The sequence below is a fragment of the Prinia subflava genome, chromosome 4 (assembly GCF_021018805.1).
Source record: "Prinia subflava isolate CZ2003 ecotype Zambia chromosome 4, Cam_Psub_1.2, whole genome shotgun sequence".
Lineage (NCBI taxonomy): Eukaryota > Metazoa > Chordata > Aves > Passeriformes > Cisticolidae > Prinia > Prinia subflava.
Window position 1 is genome coordinate 40,622,006 of NC_086250.1, and position 21,480 is coordinate 40,643,485.

At 37.8% G+C, this 21,480-nt stretch overlaps 1 protein-coding gene across 4 annotated transcripts in view; it reads right to left on the reverse strand.

The window, feature by feature from the left end:
- Nucleotides 1-436: 436 nt before the first annotated feature.
- Nucleotides 437-21,480, reverse strand: part of TBC1D30 (TBC1 domain family member 30) — a 51,994-nt gene continuing 30,950 nt past the window's right edge. For 2 of the 4 annotated variants that reach the window (XM_063396539.1, XM_063396542.1), the window contains 10 exons: nt 21,174-21,299; nt 20,112-20,297; nt 16,592-16,760; nt 15,036-15,204; nt 12,139-12,244; nt 6,789-6,901; nt 6,478-6,617; nt 4,634-4,840; nt 4,402-4,458; nt 437-3,078 (listed from right to left, as the gene is read on the reverse strand). In XM_063396539.1, the coding sequence (XP_063252609.1) occupies nt 2,297-3,078; nt 4,402-4,458; nt 4,634-4,840; nt 6,478-6,617; nt 6,789-6,901; nt 12,139-12,244; nt 15,036-15,204; nt 16,592-16,760; nt 20,112-20,297; nt 21,174-21,299 (2,055 nt within the window). In that variant the 3' untranslated portion in view covers nt 437-2,296. The remainder of the gene's footprint in view (nt 3,079-4,401; nt 4,459-4,633; nt 4,841-6,477; nt 6,618-6,788; nt 6,902-12,138; nt 12,245-15,035; nt 15,205-16,591; nt 16,761-20,111; nt 20,298-21,173; nt 21,300-21,480) is intronic. The other 2 variants (XM_063396540.1, XM_063396543.1) reach the window with 1 other exon arrangement.

A 21,480-nucleotide genomic window follows, 5' to 3' on the forward strand; every position in this document is an offset into this window, starting at 1 on the left:
GGAACTGCTTCATCAGTAGACCTCATTTGCTCAAGGGATTCTCTAAGCAAAAATAATGGGAAACTTCTCTGGACCTCATCTTAATGTTCTGTTTAGGTACTCAGCAATTAAGTTGCTTTTGCTGTATGTTCCAACAGTATTTCAGGTAAAGAGTGAATATCCTTTGAGGTTCAGAAATGTACCTTTGAGGTAGCTAACATGACACTCTATTTTTTCATCAAGTACTTTAAGGAAATTTCCTGCAGCAAGCATCAGCAAACTAATGCATTGAGTAGCTGCAGTTCCTTCACCTCAATCCTAACAGTCCAAGACCTGAGTGCACACTTGTAAATTATTATTTGTTCTGAATCATTAGAATGTGTTGTTCTCTTCCTAGACCTATATCCATGCATAATTTACTGATTTCCCACTACTTACTTCATAAAATGTTGAAAATTCATGCACATACTTGAACCATTTTAGCAGGTTTTGCAGACTGACAGTCCTTTTATTTGTATGGGTTCAGCATACAGCCGTGTGATACACTGAAGCTAAGAAAAATTGGGGAAGATGATTCAGAAGAAAATTTTTGAGAAGTCCATTTCTTCTAATTCAGTGCAAAACCAATTCACATACAGTCCATAATCAGTGACTAACTTCTACATTATTTTAAATTTACTTAGTGCTGTAAGTAATCATTAGTGACAATATTACCATCGCCTGGAAATAAGGCAGGGCAAGATCTGATCTACATCTGTTTTATATTTATAGTGTTCATACTTGTATACTATTTTATATTTTATATATACTCATATGAAACAACAGCAAAATAAAACTGTTCCCACAACAATGAACAGAGTATATTGTACAGCTTATAAGTTATGGTATACAGAGAAACTGGTGTCACATATACAGGTTATGGAATACATTCATAAACAATGATATATTAATTTGCAAATTTAACAAAGAATTTTTAAAAGCAAGTAAGATATTACATACAATGGTGCTGATTCATCATTACTGCAGTTTAAAACATTGGCCCTTTCATGCCACAGGAAATTGGAATCAAGGTAAAGAATCACAGTCAGTATATACCATTTGACAGAGCTGCAATCATTTAAGAGCAACCTGAATTTCTCAGTTTGAGTACTTGATTTTGCAATCCTGAAGTTGAGTGATCTATGTTTAGTTTCTCTGTCTGACTGTTATATATATATATAAATACTGTCTTGTGATATTTATCAGCTCTGCTTTTTGATTTGGAAATAAATACTCAGTTTATCATTTTCTTTCACACCAAAGAAGAATCAAGACATGGAAGCCCAGGGGCACATCCCACTAACATAGTGGCTGATGTGTTGGTTTTTAATGGGAAGTGGCACTCTTAAGTATCTAATCACTCTATTTATAGAATTTAAACCCCTAAACTACTTTGGAACATTCATATATTTTACCTACTGCTAAGCTGGCAAATATTATTTAACTACAATTCTAATCTAGATAACAGCTTTTTAAATCCATTGAAGCCAAGATGCATCAGAATAATAATCTTACAACTATACAAATAGTTGTACCTAATTCCTAATTTTACAGTGCTGCAACTCTCCAGCAGTAAATAACAGAAATGTATGTATGTACACATGTAACAGAGAAGGAGCAAACCTGTGTTGTGGATGGAATTATACCTATTGTTCTCATGCTTAATGTTTAGGTTTTATCAAAAATAGTATCAGCAGAGAATTGCTGTGGGAAGAGAAGCAGAAAATGTTGTTCAAGAATATCTGAAGCCAGATGTCACAAACTGACACTTTTGATTGCTAGGGCTGCTTGTGCTTCTGTAAGTCGTGGCTTCTCCAGCTACTCCCAGAGTGTGATGAGGAAGGTTGGATGGGGAAGCTGCTTAACAGTCACAAAAACTGTTCCACCTGTCTGCTGCACTGGGCAATTTGTCCTTCAAGCTCAGAAAGACAGGAGGCAGCCATGGGGGGCTGAGGGGTTAAAGGCAGCTGGTGATTTAATGTCCGAGTTAGACTTTAGGAAACAGTTTGCTTCACATTGCAAATTAATTTTTATTTTACACAGAACCATCGGAATTAACAACAGGGTGCCAGAGTGCATCTTCACTAATCTATCCCATAAGAACACATAAGTACAGTTTTCAAAGACACATATTTATATATCTGGTAACCACTTTTGTCCTTGTTACTTAATTAGCAATTAGAAATGCTTTGGGACACACATACACATGCACACATTAAAAAAAAGGCAATACAAATTCTTTTGTTGCTGTCAGAAACAGTAAGTACCAGGTAGCACATCATCGTTTCCTGGTCCCGCTGTTGCCACTGGCAGATTTATTGAAACTTCTGCTCATTTGTGGGAAGTGTACAGTGGGTGTTCTTTCTGTGGGGCCATACAGCCCTAAATTCCTGGCTGTAGCTGACTTTCGAAGAGGCTTGACGCTGGGAAAAGGATTGAAGACTTGTGGCTTTGGGTTCCCAGGCTGGGGCGATTTAGCCAGGTTTCCACTGTCTCTGGATGAAGTGGAAGACTCTGATAACTGTGGCTGGTTGGACTGATGGGATGCTGGTTCCACATCGGTTTGGGTGTCTGAGGTGAGTTCCAGTGCTTCCAGTTTGAGCTGAACCACGGACACGTTTGTACCGCTGTCCGCAGAGTCCGGCTCAGATGACTGCTGGTCAGCTTTCCGAGTAGTCCTGTCATCCAAGCCGCCTCCTTCTCTTTCTCCAAAGTCAGAGTGTTTGGAGGCCTCCTCCTTTGCACCAGGGCTATTTGTTTTACAGCTCTCACTCTGCTCATCTATGAGTCCTACGGTATCCCCGTAGCCCAGCTGGCCTTTGGCCCTAGCAATGTTCTTCCTGTGAACTCGTATGTGGGTGCGCCACGGAGAGTTCAGCTTTGTTTTAAGATCTTCTTGGGGAATGGGAGACATCTTCCCTGTAGCATGGCTTGGGATGTGGATAACAGCATTTTTGAGAGACTTGTTATTCAATTTCATCTTCTTTCCTAAAAGGAGGTGGTTTATCACCGGGGAATGGTTTACCTGAGAGGGGAGGAGGCTGGTAACTGGCCCCTTGTCTGAAAGAAAGCATTTAAAAGAAACACAGTGTTGTTAAAGAACAAAACAAATTAATGTTCTAAGGATCTACCACCAAATTTGATACCTTTCTTGAGGTATCTACAAAGGTATACAAACAAAGGTTTGTAGGACAGAATATACTTTAAAAAGCCAATCCAAACTTAAAAATCATCACTGAATTTCACTTATGTCTTTGAACACAAAGCAGCACCTTCTACATAAGCATTTTCTGCCCTTCCTCACTGCTTTGCACCTTTGGATAAGTCCTGAGCCAGGAATACCATGAAAATAAATAATTTTTAAAAAATAGCTTCTTGATTTTTGGAATTGTAAAACTGATAGTTTAAAATTAATATTGGTTTCTGATACTTCCCCTCTCCTTCATTTCTCTTCCAACAGCAAGAGGCTATTCAATCTCCATTTGAGGTCAGTCACACAAGCCTCTCCACGAGGCTTATGTGACTGGAAAAAGGAAAATGAATTAAAGTACTTTTAATGCATAAAACTGTGTCTTATTAAGCCCAAGGAGTAGACTCAGAATTAGTGATTAGATGACAGTTTGATTAAATGACAAATCAAGCCCTGTATCATGATTAGTAAGATTAGAAAGATTTGTGTTTGCAAGGTAGGGGTTGGCATCCTTGGGAATCAACATTTTTGCTGTTTGCACTGTTTCTGCTGGCTATAGCCTTTTTTCAAAGCAAACACTTCACTAATATTAAAAAAATCCTTCTAAAATCATGTAAATGAAAAATTGCAGCTCCATGTATTCCAATGCTCCTGCTAGCCCAGCTTTAGACAATCTAGAAGAGAAATAAAAATTCTTCACAGTGTCCCATTTGCATGGTCCAATGGTGAACTTGGAAAGATGAACCTAAGCAGGGAGGAATGAATGGGGTGGGCTGTGCTCAGCTTGTACACCCAGTAAAAGCTTGAGCTGTGCATTTCATGCCAAGCCCTGCACTGCTGAGTTTGACAATTAGGGACACAGACTCCATAACATGGGTTGTTAAATAAGGGACCGATGTCCAGCTCAGGCCTCACAACAGTATCATTATGGCTAGGGAAACTGCCAGCCACAATGGAATATCTAAGCCCGTTCCTTCAGCTGCATAATTTGCCATGCCCAGATAAATTCAGAGGAGTTTGGATAACACAGACCAGCTAGCAATCTACCTGACACATGATCTGAAGCACCCTCATCTCTGCATTCACTTTTTCCAGTGCATCAATATGTCAATCCCAAGAATGCCAAAGACTTAAAGTTTTCAGTCAGAGAGATCAACACAATGCACCCAGACAGCAAAGCCACTTTTAAATACCATTGTTTAGTTGGTCCCTGGGACCTAAGAAAACCCCAGGGTCATCATCTTCAGATCCTGACAAAAGAAGAAAAAATATCACCTTCTTGTTTTCTGTCTGCATGAAGTGGTACACACTTTACTACTAATTTTATATATTTCATCATTCTTTCTTATTTTGTCTATTTGGTTAAATGCCTGACAAAGTTAGTTTGTAATAAATCAGGAAATTAAGCATGTTTTGATGTGTTACCTGCTCTGATATACACATGGTGAACCTGCTGTTGCTGCTTCTTCTTTATCCTGGAATATTGCTTCTTCAGTGCATTAATATCAGTGGTCATACGCTCCATCATCATGCTGTTAAAAGCAGTGTGATAGTCACTTCTGCAGGAGTCTATTGCTCCTGGACTTAATTCTGCAATGTTACTGGAACCAAGACTTTGTTCTTCATTCTGATCTGTAGAAGGAGGGAACAGAGTGGAGGTGAGGGTAAACTGGCAAACTCAAGAGATATACCTGTACTTCTATAGATTATTTCCAAGGAAAGTCTGTGTCTGATTCCTACCATCTTATTTAACTGAAGTCTTTAATTAAAAGTTTATTACAATATGTATATTTAACTAAGCTGTGCTATTTACTGTAAGAAGTATTATAAATAGCACTATTGCTTAAGAATATCAAGGGTTTGAGGGGAGGTTAAAGAGTACAAAAGTCAATTAATATGGCAATGCAAAGTTACAAGCACAGCTCCTCCAATATCCAAAAGTACATCAAGCCACCACAGATCATTAAAGATACTCGGTTGTTGTAGAGGCCAACAATGCAAGTTATAAAATGAATTACAGTTAAGCAGGCATGAGATAAAACAACCAACCTAGTGCTACCAGCAAGAAGCATCGAGAAACAGAACACCACAGGGAGAAAGCTGCTAGTAGCAACAAAAGGGACAGGCACAGAGCAGCTGAGGATCAGACAACTTGAGAGTGTCTCTGATCAACAGCTGCACAGCAACAGCAGCAGGGCAATTTATTTTCACAGCTGTTTCTGATGCACCAACCTGGCACTCTGGGGTCAGGGGGATAATTCTTTTTCAAGGAATGTTTATTTGTCTTTGGCTTAGTGTGCAACAGCAGTTTGATGTTCTGACTAAGTGTTAGTTTGAAGCAGCAGGTAGAGAGTCCCTCAGGAAAGGAAAAACAAAACACCACAGCAATCAAGAGGAAAACTGCAGCTTACAGGTCTCAGCAAAACCCAGACACAAGAATGATGAAGCATGAACAGCAACTGTTACATCAGTCTGGGGTTTTTTTGGGGGTAAGGTGGCAGTGAATTGCGAATAACTAAAAATGGCCTCTCCCAAGATGCTGTGAAATCACTGTTGATCCAGTAACATTTCATAAAGGCTGCTGCAAGTTAACAAATGTTCTTTGCTTTTCCTGTATGGATCAACATTTTATACTGCTTCTAGAGAATTTGCAGTGGTATACACACAATTCTGCCAAGAAATTTTATTTCAGTGCAGAACGATTTGAAAAACAGTGACATTTTGTCAGAACACCCTAAACCATAACCATTTTAAAAAAAAAATGTGAATATATCCAAAACATACAACAATCTGAAGGTTTGGCCAAAAGGGCAGTGAAATCACTTGCAGAATTTACTCACTGCTGACAGGTTCCAGTATTAGCCATGCATATGTTAATAAAGATCAATATCATTTATTGAAGGTACACCTTTCAGAAAATACTGACTACCTAACAGCTGTCTCAGAAATATGCATGGATTTAGGGTGGATTTTGTTTCACATATGCTTCTGCTTTTTGTGTATGGGCAACACTATGGGGTTGTTTTGTTAACCATTACTGTAGCTTAACCCTTAACTCACACCATCATTTACTGAACACCTACAGCCTTCCAACCTGGCCTTGACGACATCTTCATGGAGCACAGAGCAAGTTTTTTGGTACCTGCTGTAACACCTATGTGCATAGAAAACACATTTTCCATAGCAGCTTTCACAGACAGAGCAGCAGACAACTTCTGAAGGTCATTTGGATTTAACTGTGTTTTCCAAAATTGAAAAAGTCACTTTACCTTTCATCTGTTTTTGGTATTTTTGGAGCTCTGGTGCCAAAAATCCACTTAATGGTCCAAGACAACCAATTGCATTAGCAATTGAGTCTTCATCATCTAAGTCATTCTCCTCATCACTGTCTCTGGTTCTGCCTAACCTTCTGTCAAAAGAGAACATAAGAGAAGTAAGGAAGATACATTCTTAAATGTGAGCATTACTGAGCATTTTAATCTTTTTACAAGCATACAAGGGAGGATCCACCTGCCTTTTCATCATCTGCAGAGGGTAAACCATAACTCTATACACCATAAGGAGTGCATTTCAAACTTACCCTGAAAATGAAGTTGATTTTACTGCTGCAGGGAAAGGAGTAATATTGTATGTGTATTTCTCCCTTAATTCTGCCAGTTGTGGGAAAGGAAACTGAGCCATGGTGTAAACAGTCTAGGGGAAAAAAAAAGACAACTTTAAACATCTTGCTTTAATTAACAGTCTCACAAAAGATTTTTGCATGGACAGACTTCCACAGTCTTGCAGGTTTAAAAACTGTACATTCTTGCACATGCACACGCTGTAAGAAAATGGTCTAGTTTTATGATTCAGTCAGTATTTCCTGTACAAAAAATAAAGACTGACTCACTAGAAAAATACACAGTTGAGTTAAAAAAAAAAAAAGAACTGATAATATGAGCTGTAGGATCCTTTACAACTCCTATACTCATTTAATATTTATTGTCAACCCCTTCTTGCCAGCACACTGGAAATCCTCCTCCAATTATGATTTCACTTACATGAATGCATCATTTAGGAATCTTTCCAGAAGACCTAAGCTTTTGCTCAAGAATTCAACGAAGTATTAGCACTAGCACAGATAGGAAGAGGCAGATCCTCATTGATGTGGACTGTTAGCTGATTCATTATTTTACCTGAGAAGCTCAAGAGCTTGTGTGAAGGAAATCATGCCAGCACAAAAATAATAGCTATGAGGATGGATAAAACATTATCCCAGTTTTCTTCCCTCAGTTTCTAGTTTTGATTGCTGGTTGGTTTTGAGGCTAAAGGCAGGGTTTGGCAGGGTAAAGATAGTTGTTTTTCTAAAAGCAGGCCATCCAAAAGCTAATAGATTTTGTTTAGGTCAATACTCAAGAGTTAGAAAAGATACATAGTTGCAAGTACATTTCCTTTCAGCATTATTTTTGCTGTAAGTCACCAGCCAACTTGGCATAAAGATACATCATATTCATTGCAATATCACTGCTGATTTCTTCCTACATACTTCAGTTGCTTTTTTCCTCCCTGCTTTTGTTCACTATTCAGAACTTTCAATAACTGCCAAATAGTTCATTTTGAGTCTCAATGTCAGAAGAATAAAACAAAACCAAATACATAATTTCCCATAGTTTCTCTAAAGTAGGAAAGCTTTTCCACGTCTTGAAAATTAAATATCTTTTGAAAGACAGCAGCACAAAATTTTCTCATTATCTATGACAGTAAATCTTCACTTACATATTTTTTTCCTGTGCTATTAAGTCAGTGACATTTTCATCTGAAGGCAAATGACCTCAATTAAGAAGAAAGGAAATTCTGAACAGTTTCTACATAATCCATTCTTGAACCATGCCTTGTCTATGCTAAATACATTAAGGAAAACTGCAAACATTAATTCAGCATTAGACATTTCCTGACATAAGGAGGGAAAAAAGTTTTGTTAATGGCAATGATGTAAGACTGAGGAGCAGGAAGGACACTCCTGTCTGAGTCAGAGACAGGGCAATAGTGCACCTCAACAGTCTTCTGTGAGGGAATGCTTTTACAGTTCGAGCCATGCACAGACTCTAAGGAAAGGAAGATGCCTTCAAAAATCCAGAGCATGAACTGAAGTTTTGCCACTCCATTGAACTACAATGCTACTGTGAAAGAAAGATATTCTCTAAGGCCTGAACAGTGGTTTCCCATCAGTCTACCAGACAAAGGAATTTTATGATCTGGAGAATGACCTACCTCCAGCCCAACATGTCTGCCTGCTTGTTTGATCTCCACCATACTTTCCTGTTAGGTTTTTTTCCCCATATGTTTCAACTGTCTCCGGAGTTTTGTCTGGAATTTACTCTTTATGTCAATGCCCTTTTCAGGTAACTTGTTCCATATGCTAGTTACCCTTTAAGTGAAACAGTTGACTTCAATTCCTCCATTTACTCCTTACACCTACTGTTTCAGATTATGCTTTTAGCTTTTGCCTGTCTCCAATCTGTGTCTCTCCCACATCTACAATTTCTTTCATTTAGTATACATATTTGTAGCTTAACTATTGTTTTCAGGTTAGAACTGCAGGCCTTGCTCACCATCTGGCCAAGAGATCCACAAAACAAATTTTATGCCAGTGCAAGTTCCACTGGAAATTAAAAAAAAATATTGTCAACCAACACCTCTGATACTCTCCCAGTGACAATTCAGAGTCAAAGCATTCTTTTCTAGTTTTTACACAGCTTTGGATGCCATTTGGTTAATTCTGAGGAACTATCCCAGAGGGAAATATCCTACAAACAAAAGTGTGATGCAGCCAAACTTAGCATCTTATTTACATAAGGGACAGATCCTGGGAACAAGAAAAGAGACAAGGACAAAACCCCTCTATTCTCTCCTTAAATTATTTGACAATCCTTTACTTTACTCTAAAAATGCAAAGCTGTCTACACTCTCAGCAGAACACCATATGGGAGGTGATGAGCTGTGGCTTCCAAAGAGGGCAAGCCATTTTGCAGTCAACTTATCAAACACACTTATCTCCATAGCTTCCCCTCACTGGTTTAATGCTCTTCTTTCTTTTCACTTTGACTAAGAAAATGGAACAAAAAAGCAAAAGCAAAAACAAACCCAAAAGAAGACAGAAAAAGTTCTACTCAAGTAGCTCATTCAACTAACAGTGGATACCATCAAATCAGGGTAACTGCCTAGGGAGATAGTCCAAAATGCTAGAGCAGCACAGAAAGATTAATCCCTGTTCCCCTCTGTTCTAGTAAATACAAATGGATGCCTCTCCTCCAGCTGGCTTCTCATCTCCTCTGTGCTGCAATGTTTCTGGGTATACAAACTGAATTAGTTTCGCTGCATGTAAAAATGCTCACTTTCTGACAAGGCATGAAAGCAGACTCAGTCTAGCACACTCTGTTTAGAATATCTGCAGACACCTGGTGTACAGCCTTCTGTCTCCATACTGGAATCAATACACACCCAGTCTAGAATCTGATGTGAACAGCACTTACCCTTTATTCAACCAAACTGTTCAATCTGAAAAAGGAAGAAACTGTAGGCTGGCTTGCTCCTCCAGTGCCTCCATGGTCTCCTCAGCAAAACATTAAGAACTTTTGCCACACAAAGATCAAATCTGCAAAAGCTTTAAGGCTCCCATCTAAACTATAGGTCTATCTGCATGGGAGGGATAAAACTGCAGCAGCTATATGTGCTGGTGGAGAGAATGAGGACATGAGTCCCCTGTTCTACTTTAGACATCTGCTCTGTCAACACTTCCCTTGAAGGATCAGTTGTATGTCCCTCCTATGACTCCCAAAAGAAACAAGGCTCTTCGAGCACAATTTGTTTCCCAGTGGTTGAGAAGTGTCTGTTACTCTGGTTGAAGTGAGCCTGGACAAGTAGTTTAGATGCAAATACAAATGTTACACGAGTCTAAAGAGAAGTGAGATGATTGCCACCAGTGAGCTCTACTGAAACGTGTAGGGAAGGCAGAGTGGGATATTAATCCTTTCCCCACAGGAGGATACTAATCCTTGAGCAATCTTGTAAAATGTATTAGATGTAAATTCATCATTCTGATTTTTCTTAGGGGAAAAGAAAAAAAAATTGAAAACAAAGCATCTCTGGATGACTCCTCTGAAAAAGCTTAAGGCAGTTTAAAAACCAGCACGTTCAAGCAGCCTGGATCTTTTAATTAACACAATGGTTCGTATTTCTTAATTTTCTTTCTCCAACCAGATACATGGTAGCACTTGTATATCCTGATGGTAAACTCTTGTGATTCCTTATTTTTTCCACATGGGGTAAAGAGTGGAGACCTCAGAGATGGCTACACTGCCAGTGCCTTCCTTTGACTTGAAGAAAGCTAAGCAAACTAGACTGTGGTTTCTTCAACTGAGAGGATACACATAAACCAGATACACTGCTCCTCCATACACAGAACTTTAACCTGCCACATTCTCCATATCAGTGGCAATCCATCCCACCTTAACACTCTTGTCAGTGCCACAAAATACACACACACACTGTGAACACACATATGTATTGTGCCAAATGCCCATTTCTTGCTGAAGCACAAAAGATTGCTAATTTGCTAGTATTTGTAATTGCCAGAGTTAAAAACAAAAAAAATCCTTCCATCCCTCCAACCAGTAAGTTACCCATCCCTTATCTTCTATTATACACAGCAGCAAAGAAAGAAATCCACAGAGTCACAAAAGACCACTCCAGATTTCCCAAAATTATTCTTATTCACAAATGCCACATCTTGATTTTGTACCATAGTGGAGACCAGGAATGAAACACAATGAGAAGATGTTGGCTTGTACTGCCCTCCTTACACATCCTCACTATCTGAACTGTCTTGTGAGGAACTTTAATACATTCCTAAAAAGCATATGAATCCCTCTGATCAGCTGCGTTTACATTTTTGAAGCAAAACAAAGCCCCAGCACTCACTTCTCCCATTTCTAGAGCTTCCTCATCAGACAAAGTACCAATGACCAAAACAGTAAAACTGAAAATAGTGTATTTTAACACAGTCTGCAAACAATAGGTAATAGAAGTCACCTGATAACAACTGTTACTAAACTTGTATAGCTTCATGGACTGCCTTTTTTTCTTTCCCTAAGTCAGGTACAAAGTTTCAGGTGAATTATGGTCTCTGTACTCGCACTGATTTAATCTTGTCTGCTCCAACTCATCAAAAGGAAAGTTCCAGAACTGTAGTACAAAGTCCTTATAAATCATCTAAGTAGAAACCTTAAAAATATCACAAGAATAAGTGTAACAGTAAATAAATAAATTGTATCTGCTATACTATGCCTTCTCCTTTCCCAGAACAATGTGGGTCTTTGTTCTCATACAATGACATATGCTTTAAGAATTCAGAGACTGCAATCATCTTCAAATGTCTTTGTTTACAGTACACTTCTGACTGTTCATGGTGGGGTTTTTTTTAAATCATGAAGGACTTTTATTCCCTTCTCACTTCATAAACTCTTATTTTCCCCAGTGTCTGCAGAATGGAAAGGACACAGTGCAATAAAAAACTGACCAAAACATAAAAATAAGGCAAAAGAAAACCCTAAAAATGGTGACTTCTAAAAGATTCTACATTTGTGTAAATTCCACATTGTCTAAATGCAATTGAACATTATATCACAAAAGACCTACAGCTGTGAACATAGAATCAATTTTTATTAAATGAAGCCTAGTGGTTCTCTATATTTAATAAATAAGATTCTAGCTCTAACAGCATGTCATCTATTTCTTACATTGACACGCTAGCTCAACCCAGTTATCTGAAACTTTTATTTTGGGTAGAATTTAGGTTTCTGCAGTATCTGAACAAAACTGTAATTTGTTAGAAATCAACACCTGAAGAAATCAAACAGAAAACACAAAAAAATGATGTCTCAATTACTCACCTGCATAAGTTCATTGCTGTCAATCAGACTGTCTTCAAGCATCTCCTGGGTCAGCCTGCCCATAGTACTGTAAAACTCATCTGCTGTTTCACAACACTCGATCTGCCTACATCAAAATACATTTTTTATTTTACTTTTACATATAATTCTACATGTTCAAAACAAAACTGATTTTCTTGTCATCATAAAATATGCATTTCTGTTAGACAGCTTAACTTTTACATTTATTTGCAATTCTGACTAGACTTCCAAATAATAAAACTGTGCACAAAACATTAGAAAAGCTACAGCAGTAAAAAGATGCACTGACTCCAGCTTATTGTCCTGAGTCCTCATGACAACAGATTAATGTATCTCCAGACAGGTTATTATCTCTGCCCCTTTAACTTCTACAGCACAAGAATGAACACATTTTGCCTCCTACTAGCACAAGGGAGTTCTCTCATCAGCTCAAAACAGGAGCATAAAGACTTCTAGACTACCTCATCACCCATTCTTCACCATGCACCAAGCAGCTAAATTCACTGTCTAAACTTTCTTTTTGTCAGACAGGAAGATATTCACTGGCCAGAAACCATTCCTCTGGAATAAATTAAGTATAGGTCATTCATACATGTCATTGTGTTAAAAAGGAACTAAGCTAATATAATGCAAAATGAAGGAAAATCCACTCATCAAATTTGTGAATGCTATTTCCAAATTAGGGATGGGAACTCTGTTGGTTTTGGTTGTTTGTTTGCTTTGGTAATATGCTTTTCTTTGTCTTGTTTTGGGGAGGGAGGTTCAATTAGATATTTGTTCTGCACTTGTCTTTAAATTTTTAAAACCGACTCACTCTAAATACAGAGTGTTATCTAGAGGAAGAGAAATATGAGTAATATGCTTTTGTGAGTTTGTGTTCTACATACATTACGGTCAGCTGCTAAACACCTCTCCTGTTGAGCGAAAAGTTTATTTTACTTATATCTCAAGGAACTGTATTGATGGCTACATATTGTAGCCTCTCCTCTAAAACACAGATGCTGGAATGATGAAAAAAAAATACGCTGCCTTTTTTCTTCAGCAATAGAAGCAGCAACCTCCCTCAGTCTTCAGCACCTGTACATAACAACCACTGAGCTACAAAACTCCTACTGAAATCTTAACATAGTTTGGGTAAAATAATGATATATAGCTAAAAAAAAAATTAAATCAGTAGAAACAATGGGCATGTAGCCAATTATCACAAACTTATGGCTTACCTGCCCTGAAACCTTCAGTCTCTCATGACTGCCACATGAGAGACTTTCTCCACTGCACCTATATTTAATTCCCCTGTTCCTTCAGCCTCCCTCAAAGCACAAGTAACGATTGAGCCACCCACATTTTAAAAATGCACTTCTCACCCTATTTTCATTTTGAGAATGAATCTTGAGAAGTATGAAGATCATGAGACTACAAACACTATTTCAGGCCCCACCTCTTTAAATCCCCCCTGTTCTAGTTCTAATGGTGGACAGAGAGAAACAAAAATATCACAGTATTCTCCCAGCCCAATAATAAAGAGAGCCCAATCTTTTACCAGACCTTCTCCCATTCTCCACAAACAACAGATACATGATGTGCAGTATGATCAGCTTATTCTTAAACACATTCTTATATACTTCTTGATTCTGTTCCTTTCAATTTTTAAAAACATTTAATTTTTCTTTAAGCTTTATGGTAAATCTTCAAGGTAGTAACCTTTTTATCATGTTAGGAGTTGTAACATTCACAATTACAACTTTTAAGTGCAGAGAGATCCACTGGAAGAACTTTTTCTCTAAAACACTATGTGACTACATATAGCTTAATCCTATTGCAAATAATTCATGCAAGTTTCATTCATGAACTGAATATAAAAAAAGCTCTCAGGAAATTATTATTCTAATTATTATCCTTCATATTAAATGTACTAAGCAAATCCTCTTACAATGCTGCTGGCCTGCCATGCTGATTTATTCAGAAAGAAAAAGGGAAATCAAACCTCCAAGGACAGAACTGAACATAAATCCCAGAGGCTGAGTTTGAGAGAAAAAAGGAAGATGAGTTTTAATAAGCAACACAAGAAAAAAAATCGATGCAGCTGCTGATGCCAGCTGAAAAATGTCTCCAGCTGAACTAACATCTGCTTGACCTGTCAGAACTCACACCTCCCACTGAAGCCAGTGACAAAACTCATTTCTCTGCGAGCACTGCAAACTCTTTGGAAGGTAAATATTTGCTTTGACAACAGAGGAGTTTAAAGAACTAACCACCTCTTGTGTTCTGGCCATGTGGTGAGTTTGCAAGGCCATAAAGGATTATATTAGAAACTTGGCTCAAATGTGCTTAAAAGCAGAGAATGTCAGGAAAATTAATTTTCAGGCCTTAACAGAAGAGACTTGCATACCACAAGGTCATTCCCTTAGTAACACTGAACTCTTGTACTGGGCAAAGTCAATGGGCTCAAATCCTTAAGTTTCCTTAAGCAAAACTAAGGGAATTAACATCCCCACTTTCATGTACCCAACTAAATTAGTTGGTCACCCTCAAGTCTCTGTGTGTCTTTACAGAGAGTATTTACCAGTTCCTTCAGAGGTTTATGTTCAGGAAAGTCCAACCTTTTAGCACAGCACAAAGACAATAACACAGACAACTCCCACAGCTGGAGACATTTTCTGCAAAAAGGATCAATTAATTATCATGCCCATTCTGACATGATGCCAAAATGACGCGTTTTTAAGAAATCATAAAGGTCCTTTTTGCAGCTTTTTCAAAACAATCATTCTCCTGGAAGACTGCATCTTGTTTAGAATCAAGAAATATTTTCTTAAGGAAAACAAAAGTTAAACAAGGCTCATAGTGAAAAGAAAAATCAGATAAAAATGACCACTTACTCTCCTAGCTTTGCCCAGATAGCCAAAGCTACTCTCAGTATAATTTCAGAGCCTTCAAAGAATACTGAATCCCAGATCTTCAGAACTGTATGGTTAGGCAGACAGGTGGCAAAGAGTGTCAGAAACCACTGCATTGTGAAGACATTTGTAAGTGGGGGTTCATAGCCTCCTGAAGTTAAAAAAACAAACAAGCAAAAACAAGTTATTTGAAGTAACTGCAACTTACTATAATTTTAAAAGGAGTATAAACTACTTAAAATCCACCAGATGTTCTAGCACCTCTTTTATTGCTCAAAACTTACTTAGCCTGCAGCTGTCCAAAGATAAGCTGAGAAGAACAATGGAAAAATTGCATAGTCACCTTCCATTCTGCCGCATTGCAAAAAGCTAAGCAGCATCATTGACTTTGGACTATAAACCCTGGAATACACCACCACACTTTTTCCCCTTATATCAGAAAGACTGTTTCTCCTTCCCTAAAACCATATGAAATAAAAACTTCTGTTAAAAAAAGAGAAAAAACAAACCCACCACCAACTTGCCCACAAAATGCTGTATTTTTTCACAAACTGAAGGTAAAAGTCTTTATCTACATGGTGATAAGGTGAAGATGACTGTCTCTGTAAAGTCATATCTATTATTTTAATATCCTGATGTACTTTTTAAGTTTCAAACAAAATGTATTTTAGCCTGAAACTGCAAAGTTTTACTTTTTTTGTTATGCTCAGAGAACACTTTGTGCATCCCAATATCAACTGATGCACTGAAGGCCATGACTAGAGAGGCCAGCCTGTGAAAACACTTTCAAACAGCAAATATTTCCTTGATACCATTTCTTCACTTTTTATACAGTTTGGGCATAGACACATGGAACATAGTAGCAGATCTTTTCTAAGGTGGAACTCAGTGTGCACTTAGCTTTCCAACTGAAAAAGAAACCAAATCAACTAACAAAAAACCTCCTGCCCTCCCCAGAACATTTCCAAAAAAAAGAGCTGTAAGTCTGGATGGAATGCTATTCCAAAAAAAAAAAAATTCACAGTGCAAAGCCAGTTTTCAAGTAGCAACTCAAGATGTACTTCTGAGTTTTGCACCTGTGTACAGGCAAGGATCCAAGTGAAGAAATACTAAGCAGCCCCCACTGGTTCTCACATGGGAACTCTTTCCAGAATGGCTGTATGAGCCAGCAACTTCAAGTAGGAGGACACCTATCTTGAGCTAAGGTGCTCAAGAAATTACCTTTCCAAGGTAGCCCTTGTACTAAGCTATGTGTTAGTGTTGTCACTCCATGCTTTGTATATTCTTGTCAACACAATTCTGTTTGCAGCTAGTGGTGGGACCAAATTATTTCCCTTTGTTTTTTCCTGGAAGTGGCACCTATTTATGTTGTGAATAGGTTGTGAATAATGGAAACCATCATATTTCATCTTAACAATTTAAAATACATATTCTGAGCAATAAACTCATGTAAACACTTAAACCACTGTCTTTTTAAGTCAGTGCTCAGATGAAACAACAGCAAGACAGAGTTTAATAGCACTTTCTATTGAACATACCTCCACTTTCTCTGTTAGCAGCTCTTTGCAGGGTGTCTAAGTGCTGGGACAGTTCAGGAAGCTTCATTCGTAAAAGATCTCGGAAAACAGCCATATCCACAGAGAGAGCACGGAGATTATTGACAAAGTAGCTATCAGGAAGCACTTTATCAATTAGGTAAATCATGATCTGTGAGAAAAATGAAAGACTATCATGTAGGACTTACAGAACAGTTATTTCCTAGGAATAACAGAAAAAAAAATTCTCTCTTCACTAAAGAATGAATTTGAGCCAGTGGCAACACATGCTTATGGCACCTCCACTTATATGGGCACAAAATATAATCACTTCGAGCATCCTCAGATGCCCTAGGTATCCACAACTATTCAAGATGCAAAGGCCTCTTGAAACTGTCCAGAATTTATGAACCACGAAATTACTGAAATCAATGACTGAATTCAATGTCACAGTAAGCTATGCCCAAGCTGGCAGCATTACCCACATCAAAAGCAATTTTTGACACTTCTGATGTTGGAACTGTTTATGAGATTCTCCACTGCTGGAGAGTCTCAATGTCCCTTCTCTGGTTAATGCCACAACTAGAAGACTGATCTTGCAAATCCCCTATTTTCCCTCTCCAAAAATAAAGGTACTGTTCTTCAAAAAGAGATTCTCCATACATCTTACTGTGATGTGTTACCATGGGCTGCACTCCATCCTGTCACTTTAAAAGGTGCTAAATAAAGCAGTGTGAGACATTTTAAGCTGACATCTGTTTCAAGTGAGACAGCTCAACTACATGGATGGTAATGGATTAAATGGATCCTGTCAAACTTTTGACAATGAACAAATGCAACAAAAAAAAAAAGCAGAAGCTGATGTTTATCATCAGCCTAACCATAGACACTGACCTTCACTTCAGGATTTTTATGATCTCTATGGCCACTCTGCTAACCACATCCAGAGAGCCTGCATGCAGTCATCCCTTCTGCATCTCATCTCCATTTCTCTCATATGAGCATCCTTACTATATTTCATAAAGACCTTAATTCTCAAGAGAAGCACTGCACCTTCATATACAGGAGACAATCCTCCTTCCAATCCCTCTCTGTTCATCAGATGCCCACAGAAATGGCTTCTCAGACACAGGACTACCAAGAGCACCACCTGACATAGTCTTACTGCTTTCTTTTCTTTCCCAGCTGCTTGTGACCACGTACTGCCACTTGTCCTTGCAAGACTTCTTCAGCAATAGCAGTCTTATGTTCTGTGTTTTAAAGCATGTGGATCAGTAGTCAACACAGGCAAATCAACAGCTTCTACATGACAGCCTCGTAATTTTAGATAAGATTTAAATTAAGATGCCTTATCTTACCTTTGCTGAATAGTGGGTTACTTCACTGTCTTGTAAAAATGTTTTATTTTGTTCAGATACATTTCAACCAATGGAAGAGTAGTTTGATATAGCAATATTAACTTACAGCTATTTGTGTTTTCATTAATTCCTTATGACATAAGCTATAAACTCCCATGTTAAATACACCCTTCTACAAAGGCCTTTGCTCCCTTCCCACTGATTAGTATTACTTCATTGATCTCTGATATATGAGAGCACAGAAAACACGAATCTTTTTCAACATTGAAGTTCATTCTGTTTCTCCAACATGTGAATTGCTTTGAGAAGACTTTTTCTAAAAAGCACTTCATGCATTTACCAGTTTGCAGTAGTTACTTTCTTCGTAACACATCTCTACATATTTATATTTAATATTTGATTCTATAGCATTTCCACACAACAATATGCAAGAAAAATTTTTTTGAGTTTCAGTATCCATGAGACTTTATAGTTTCTACCCATGCAACCTGGGATTTTCTTGCTTACCATAATTTCTGTAGGCTAAATTTGAGGCAACTCCAGAGATTTAACTCAACTAGTGAACACTCAAGTATCACTAGCTGGGCGTTCACTGAAGCTACCACATTGGATCCTGTGCTGTTAAAGCCCCTTGGCATCAGTAATACCTGCTGTTTCCTAGCCCCTGGGAGATGCCTCCCAGACACAGAGCTTTTGTTTATAATGTCCTCCCCAGAAATGGGACCTCACTGGCAAGACCTGAGAATGCCTTTGCTCCCTTAACTCCCAGACTCTGCAATAACTCAAACACATCTACCCCATAGCTACAATCCTGAGGGCACCTTTACAGGCCTCTGTAGTTGTTCACTCATGCTAGCTTTAGGTGGCAGTGACTGCAACAAAGCCATCACATGCTAATACCATATTCTTATTTCCTCCCACCCACCCTGTTCCTTTCCTTGCCCTTCCCCTCTTCCCTCACTCTTCTCGGAAAATTCCAACCCTGCAAAGCCCACACACTGAGCTTGGAAAAGAAATTATGTTATTTTCCATTCTTATTTTTGCCAGGTAAGATCAGTTTTGGTGCAAACAGGCTTTTACTTCTCTGGGGCAGTCTGGCTCCATTCCATTGTGTCCTCCACACAAGGAGCCCAACACAACTCACAATAACAAACAACACCTAAGGATGTCCACAGTCCTCATCGTCAGCTTGGACTTCATAACCTTCAAACCTTGGGCAATCATATTTCCACAATGTGTTTGGGGAGCTTCTGGGCAGTATAAGATTGCAATAAAATGTGATAAATTACAGTTGAAAATATTGAGGGAATGTTAAGCAAGAATTATTGAAAGGAAATTTTTCTTTCTGATAGAAAGTTTGTATATTATGATATTTTCTTCCTATTACAGGCAGCTGTCTAGAATGAAGGATTAAATAACAGCTAACTGGACTCTACTGCCACAAGCTTTATATGCTAGGAACTCTGAGTGAATTTAAATATTTACCATATTTAAATCATTGCCTAAGGCAAAACAAATAGCTCAGTATCTTAGGAGTCAGTCATCTTTTACTAATTTGACCCCCAACTCACACATATGAGCAAGTTTATTTAAGGAAATTCCACATGATCTTGCCAAACCTTAAGCCATGTCCTGTAGTAAACTGCATTTCTGTTTTCTGATGTATTATAAATTTCATGAAACTTTCTTTTATTTACAATAAAAATCATCTAAGAAAACAAAACACGGTAAGACTAATACAGCCCAGAAATTAGCTTCAAAGTGACTTACTTTCATTTTGAATATTGAGTGTTCTCCTAGGATTTGCTTTGAAATGTAGCCAATTAATTAACTGCTTCACATGGAGCTGCTACATAAAATGCTGATAATGAAATTTTCACATTTCAGCTACCTTTGGTGTTTGCAAGCAGATTTGGGATTATGGGATACAATATCCTACTGTAAGACGCAGTGTTCTCATTTTTTTCAAAAAAAAAGTTAACAAACATTTAAACTATTCATTTAAGCTCAGTTAGAATAACAAAATAAAAAATCCACCAATATAAATCAGCTAACTCTTCTGAGTCCTGCTTTTTTAGGTTATCTCCAAAATTCACACATTGGTTTATTCTAAAGTTCACTAACTAAAAGAGATCTTTGACACTGAAAAAAAATATTTTACTCACTTTCAGAGCATCCCCTTCATTGCCCTCCATTACTTCCAGAATAAGTGCAGCTAGTATGTTAAATCCTTGACAATAGCCAACAGATTTATTCCACCTGGCATAAGCCAGCAAGACACGTTTTAACACCACTCGATCTTGCTCTGCCTCCTGGCCACAGTAAGAACTGCAGCCAGTTCGGTGAAGGTCCTTTAAAGGAAAAAGAAATAAAAATAAAAATGACAAGACAAGTAGAGAAAAGATGTGTATTTTCTGATCCCAGTTAGGTCTCTTGCCTGTCCCAGTTTTCCTTCCACCTCCACCCTCTGAGTACATACTCCCAAAGTTGATGACATTTCTTTTTTAATCTGTTAAACCTTTAACTTACCCAAAAGAAATAGTTTCTTAAGTAAACAAGTCCCCTAAATGATGTTCATAAGGCATTGCCAAAGAATCTATTAACAGATCTCTGGGTTTCAAACAGGCAAGACACAACAGCTGCTTAATTGAACAAAAAAGAGCAATTGTTTTTATCAAAGTATGAAAAAACTACTAGATAACTGACTTTTCAAAACATACAAGCCAGAAACTGCCCTCGAAATTTATGTGATTTATAAGTGAAAGGAAAAATGTACAAAACAGCTGACTGCTTTAAATATTAAACATTAATCAGCTAAGAAATACAAATATGCAAATGTGTTTCACTCCTGTAAAACAACTGAAAAATGCTCATTTGCTGTATTTTACAGACATGCTTTTACTTGCAGAAAACATTTGTGTTTATTTACAGAGAAGGAAAAAACCCAATCATGTTCCCTTTTTCTTCATTAAACTCCAGTACTTTTTCAAAATAAAAAAAGTAAAACTGAAGGGAAAAAACCCCAGAAATAGCATTTTTCCCAGCTAACACTAACCAAACTAGTGCAAAAGGCCCAAAGCAGCCAAAACAAAACCCCAAACCCCTTAATTCCAAAGGGAATTAATATACAATTTTTGCCAAAGCAGTTCAGAGATGAAAATAGATCCGAATTCAAATGTCAACTCTTCATTAAAAATTAGAAAAGAAATAACAAATTAGCTGGCTACCTTTACTATCTGGATACCCATGGAGTCATCATCAGGATTACTTCTTTCATTGAACGTGAAACGCATGGTTTTGTCCCAGTCAATGGCTATACTGTGTAAGTACTGATCAGCCAGGGTCAACCAAACCTAGAAATACATACGGCAAATTTAATTATTTCTCTGATAAAACATAAAGTTTTCATATATATTGTTAGATGAACCTTATCAGCTTCACCCATATGTGATCTGCTATTAGACCTAAAATGCACAGAAGAGGATTTTAGCTACAACAATTTTTGCACAATTAAATAATACCTTGGTCCCTAAA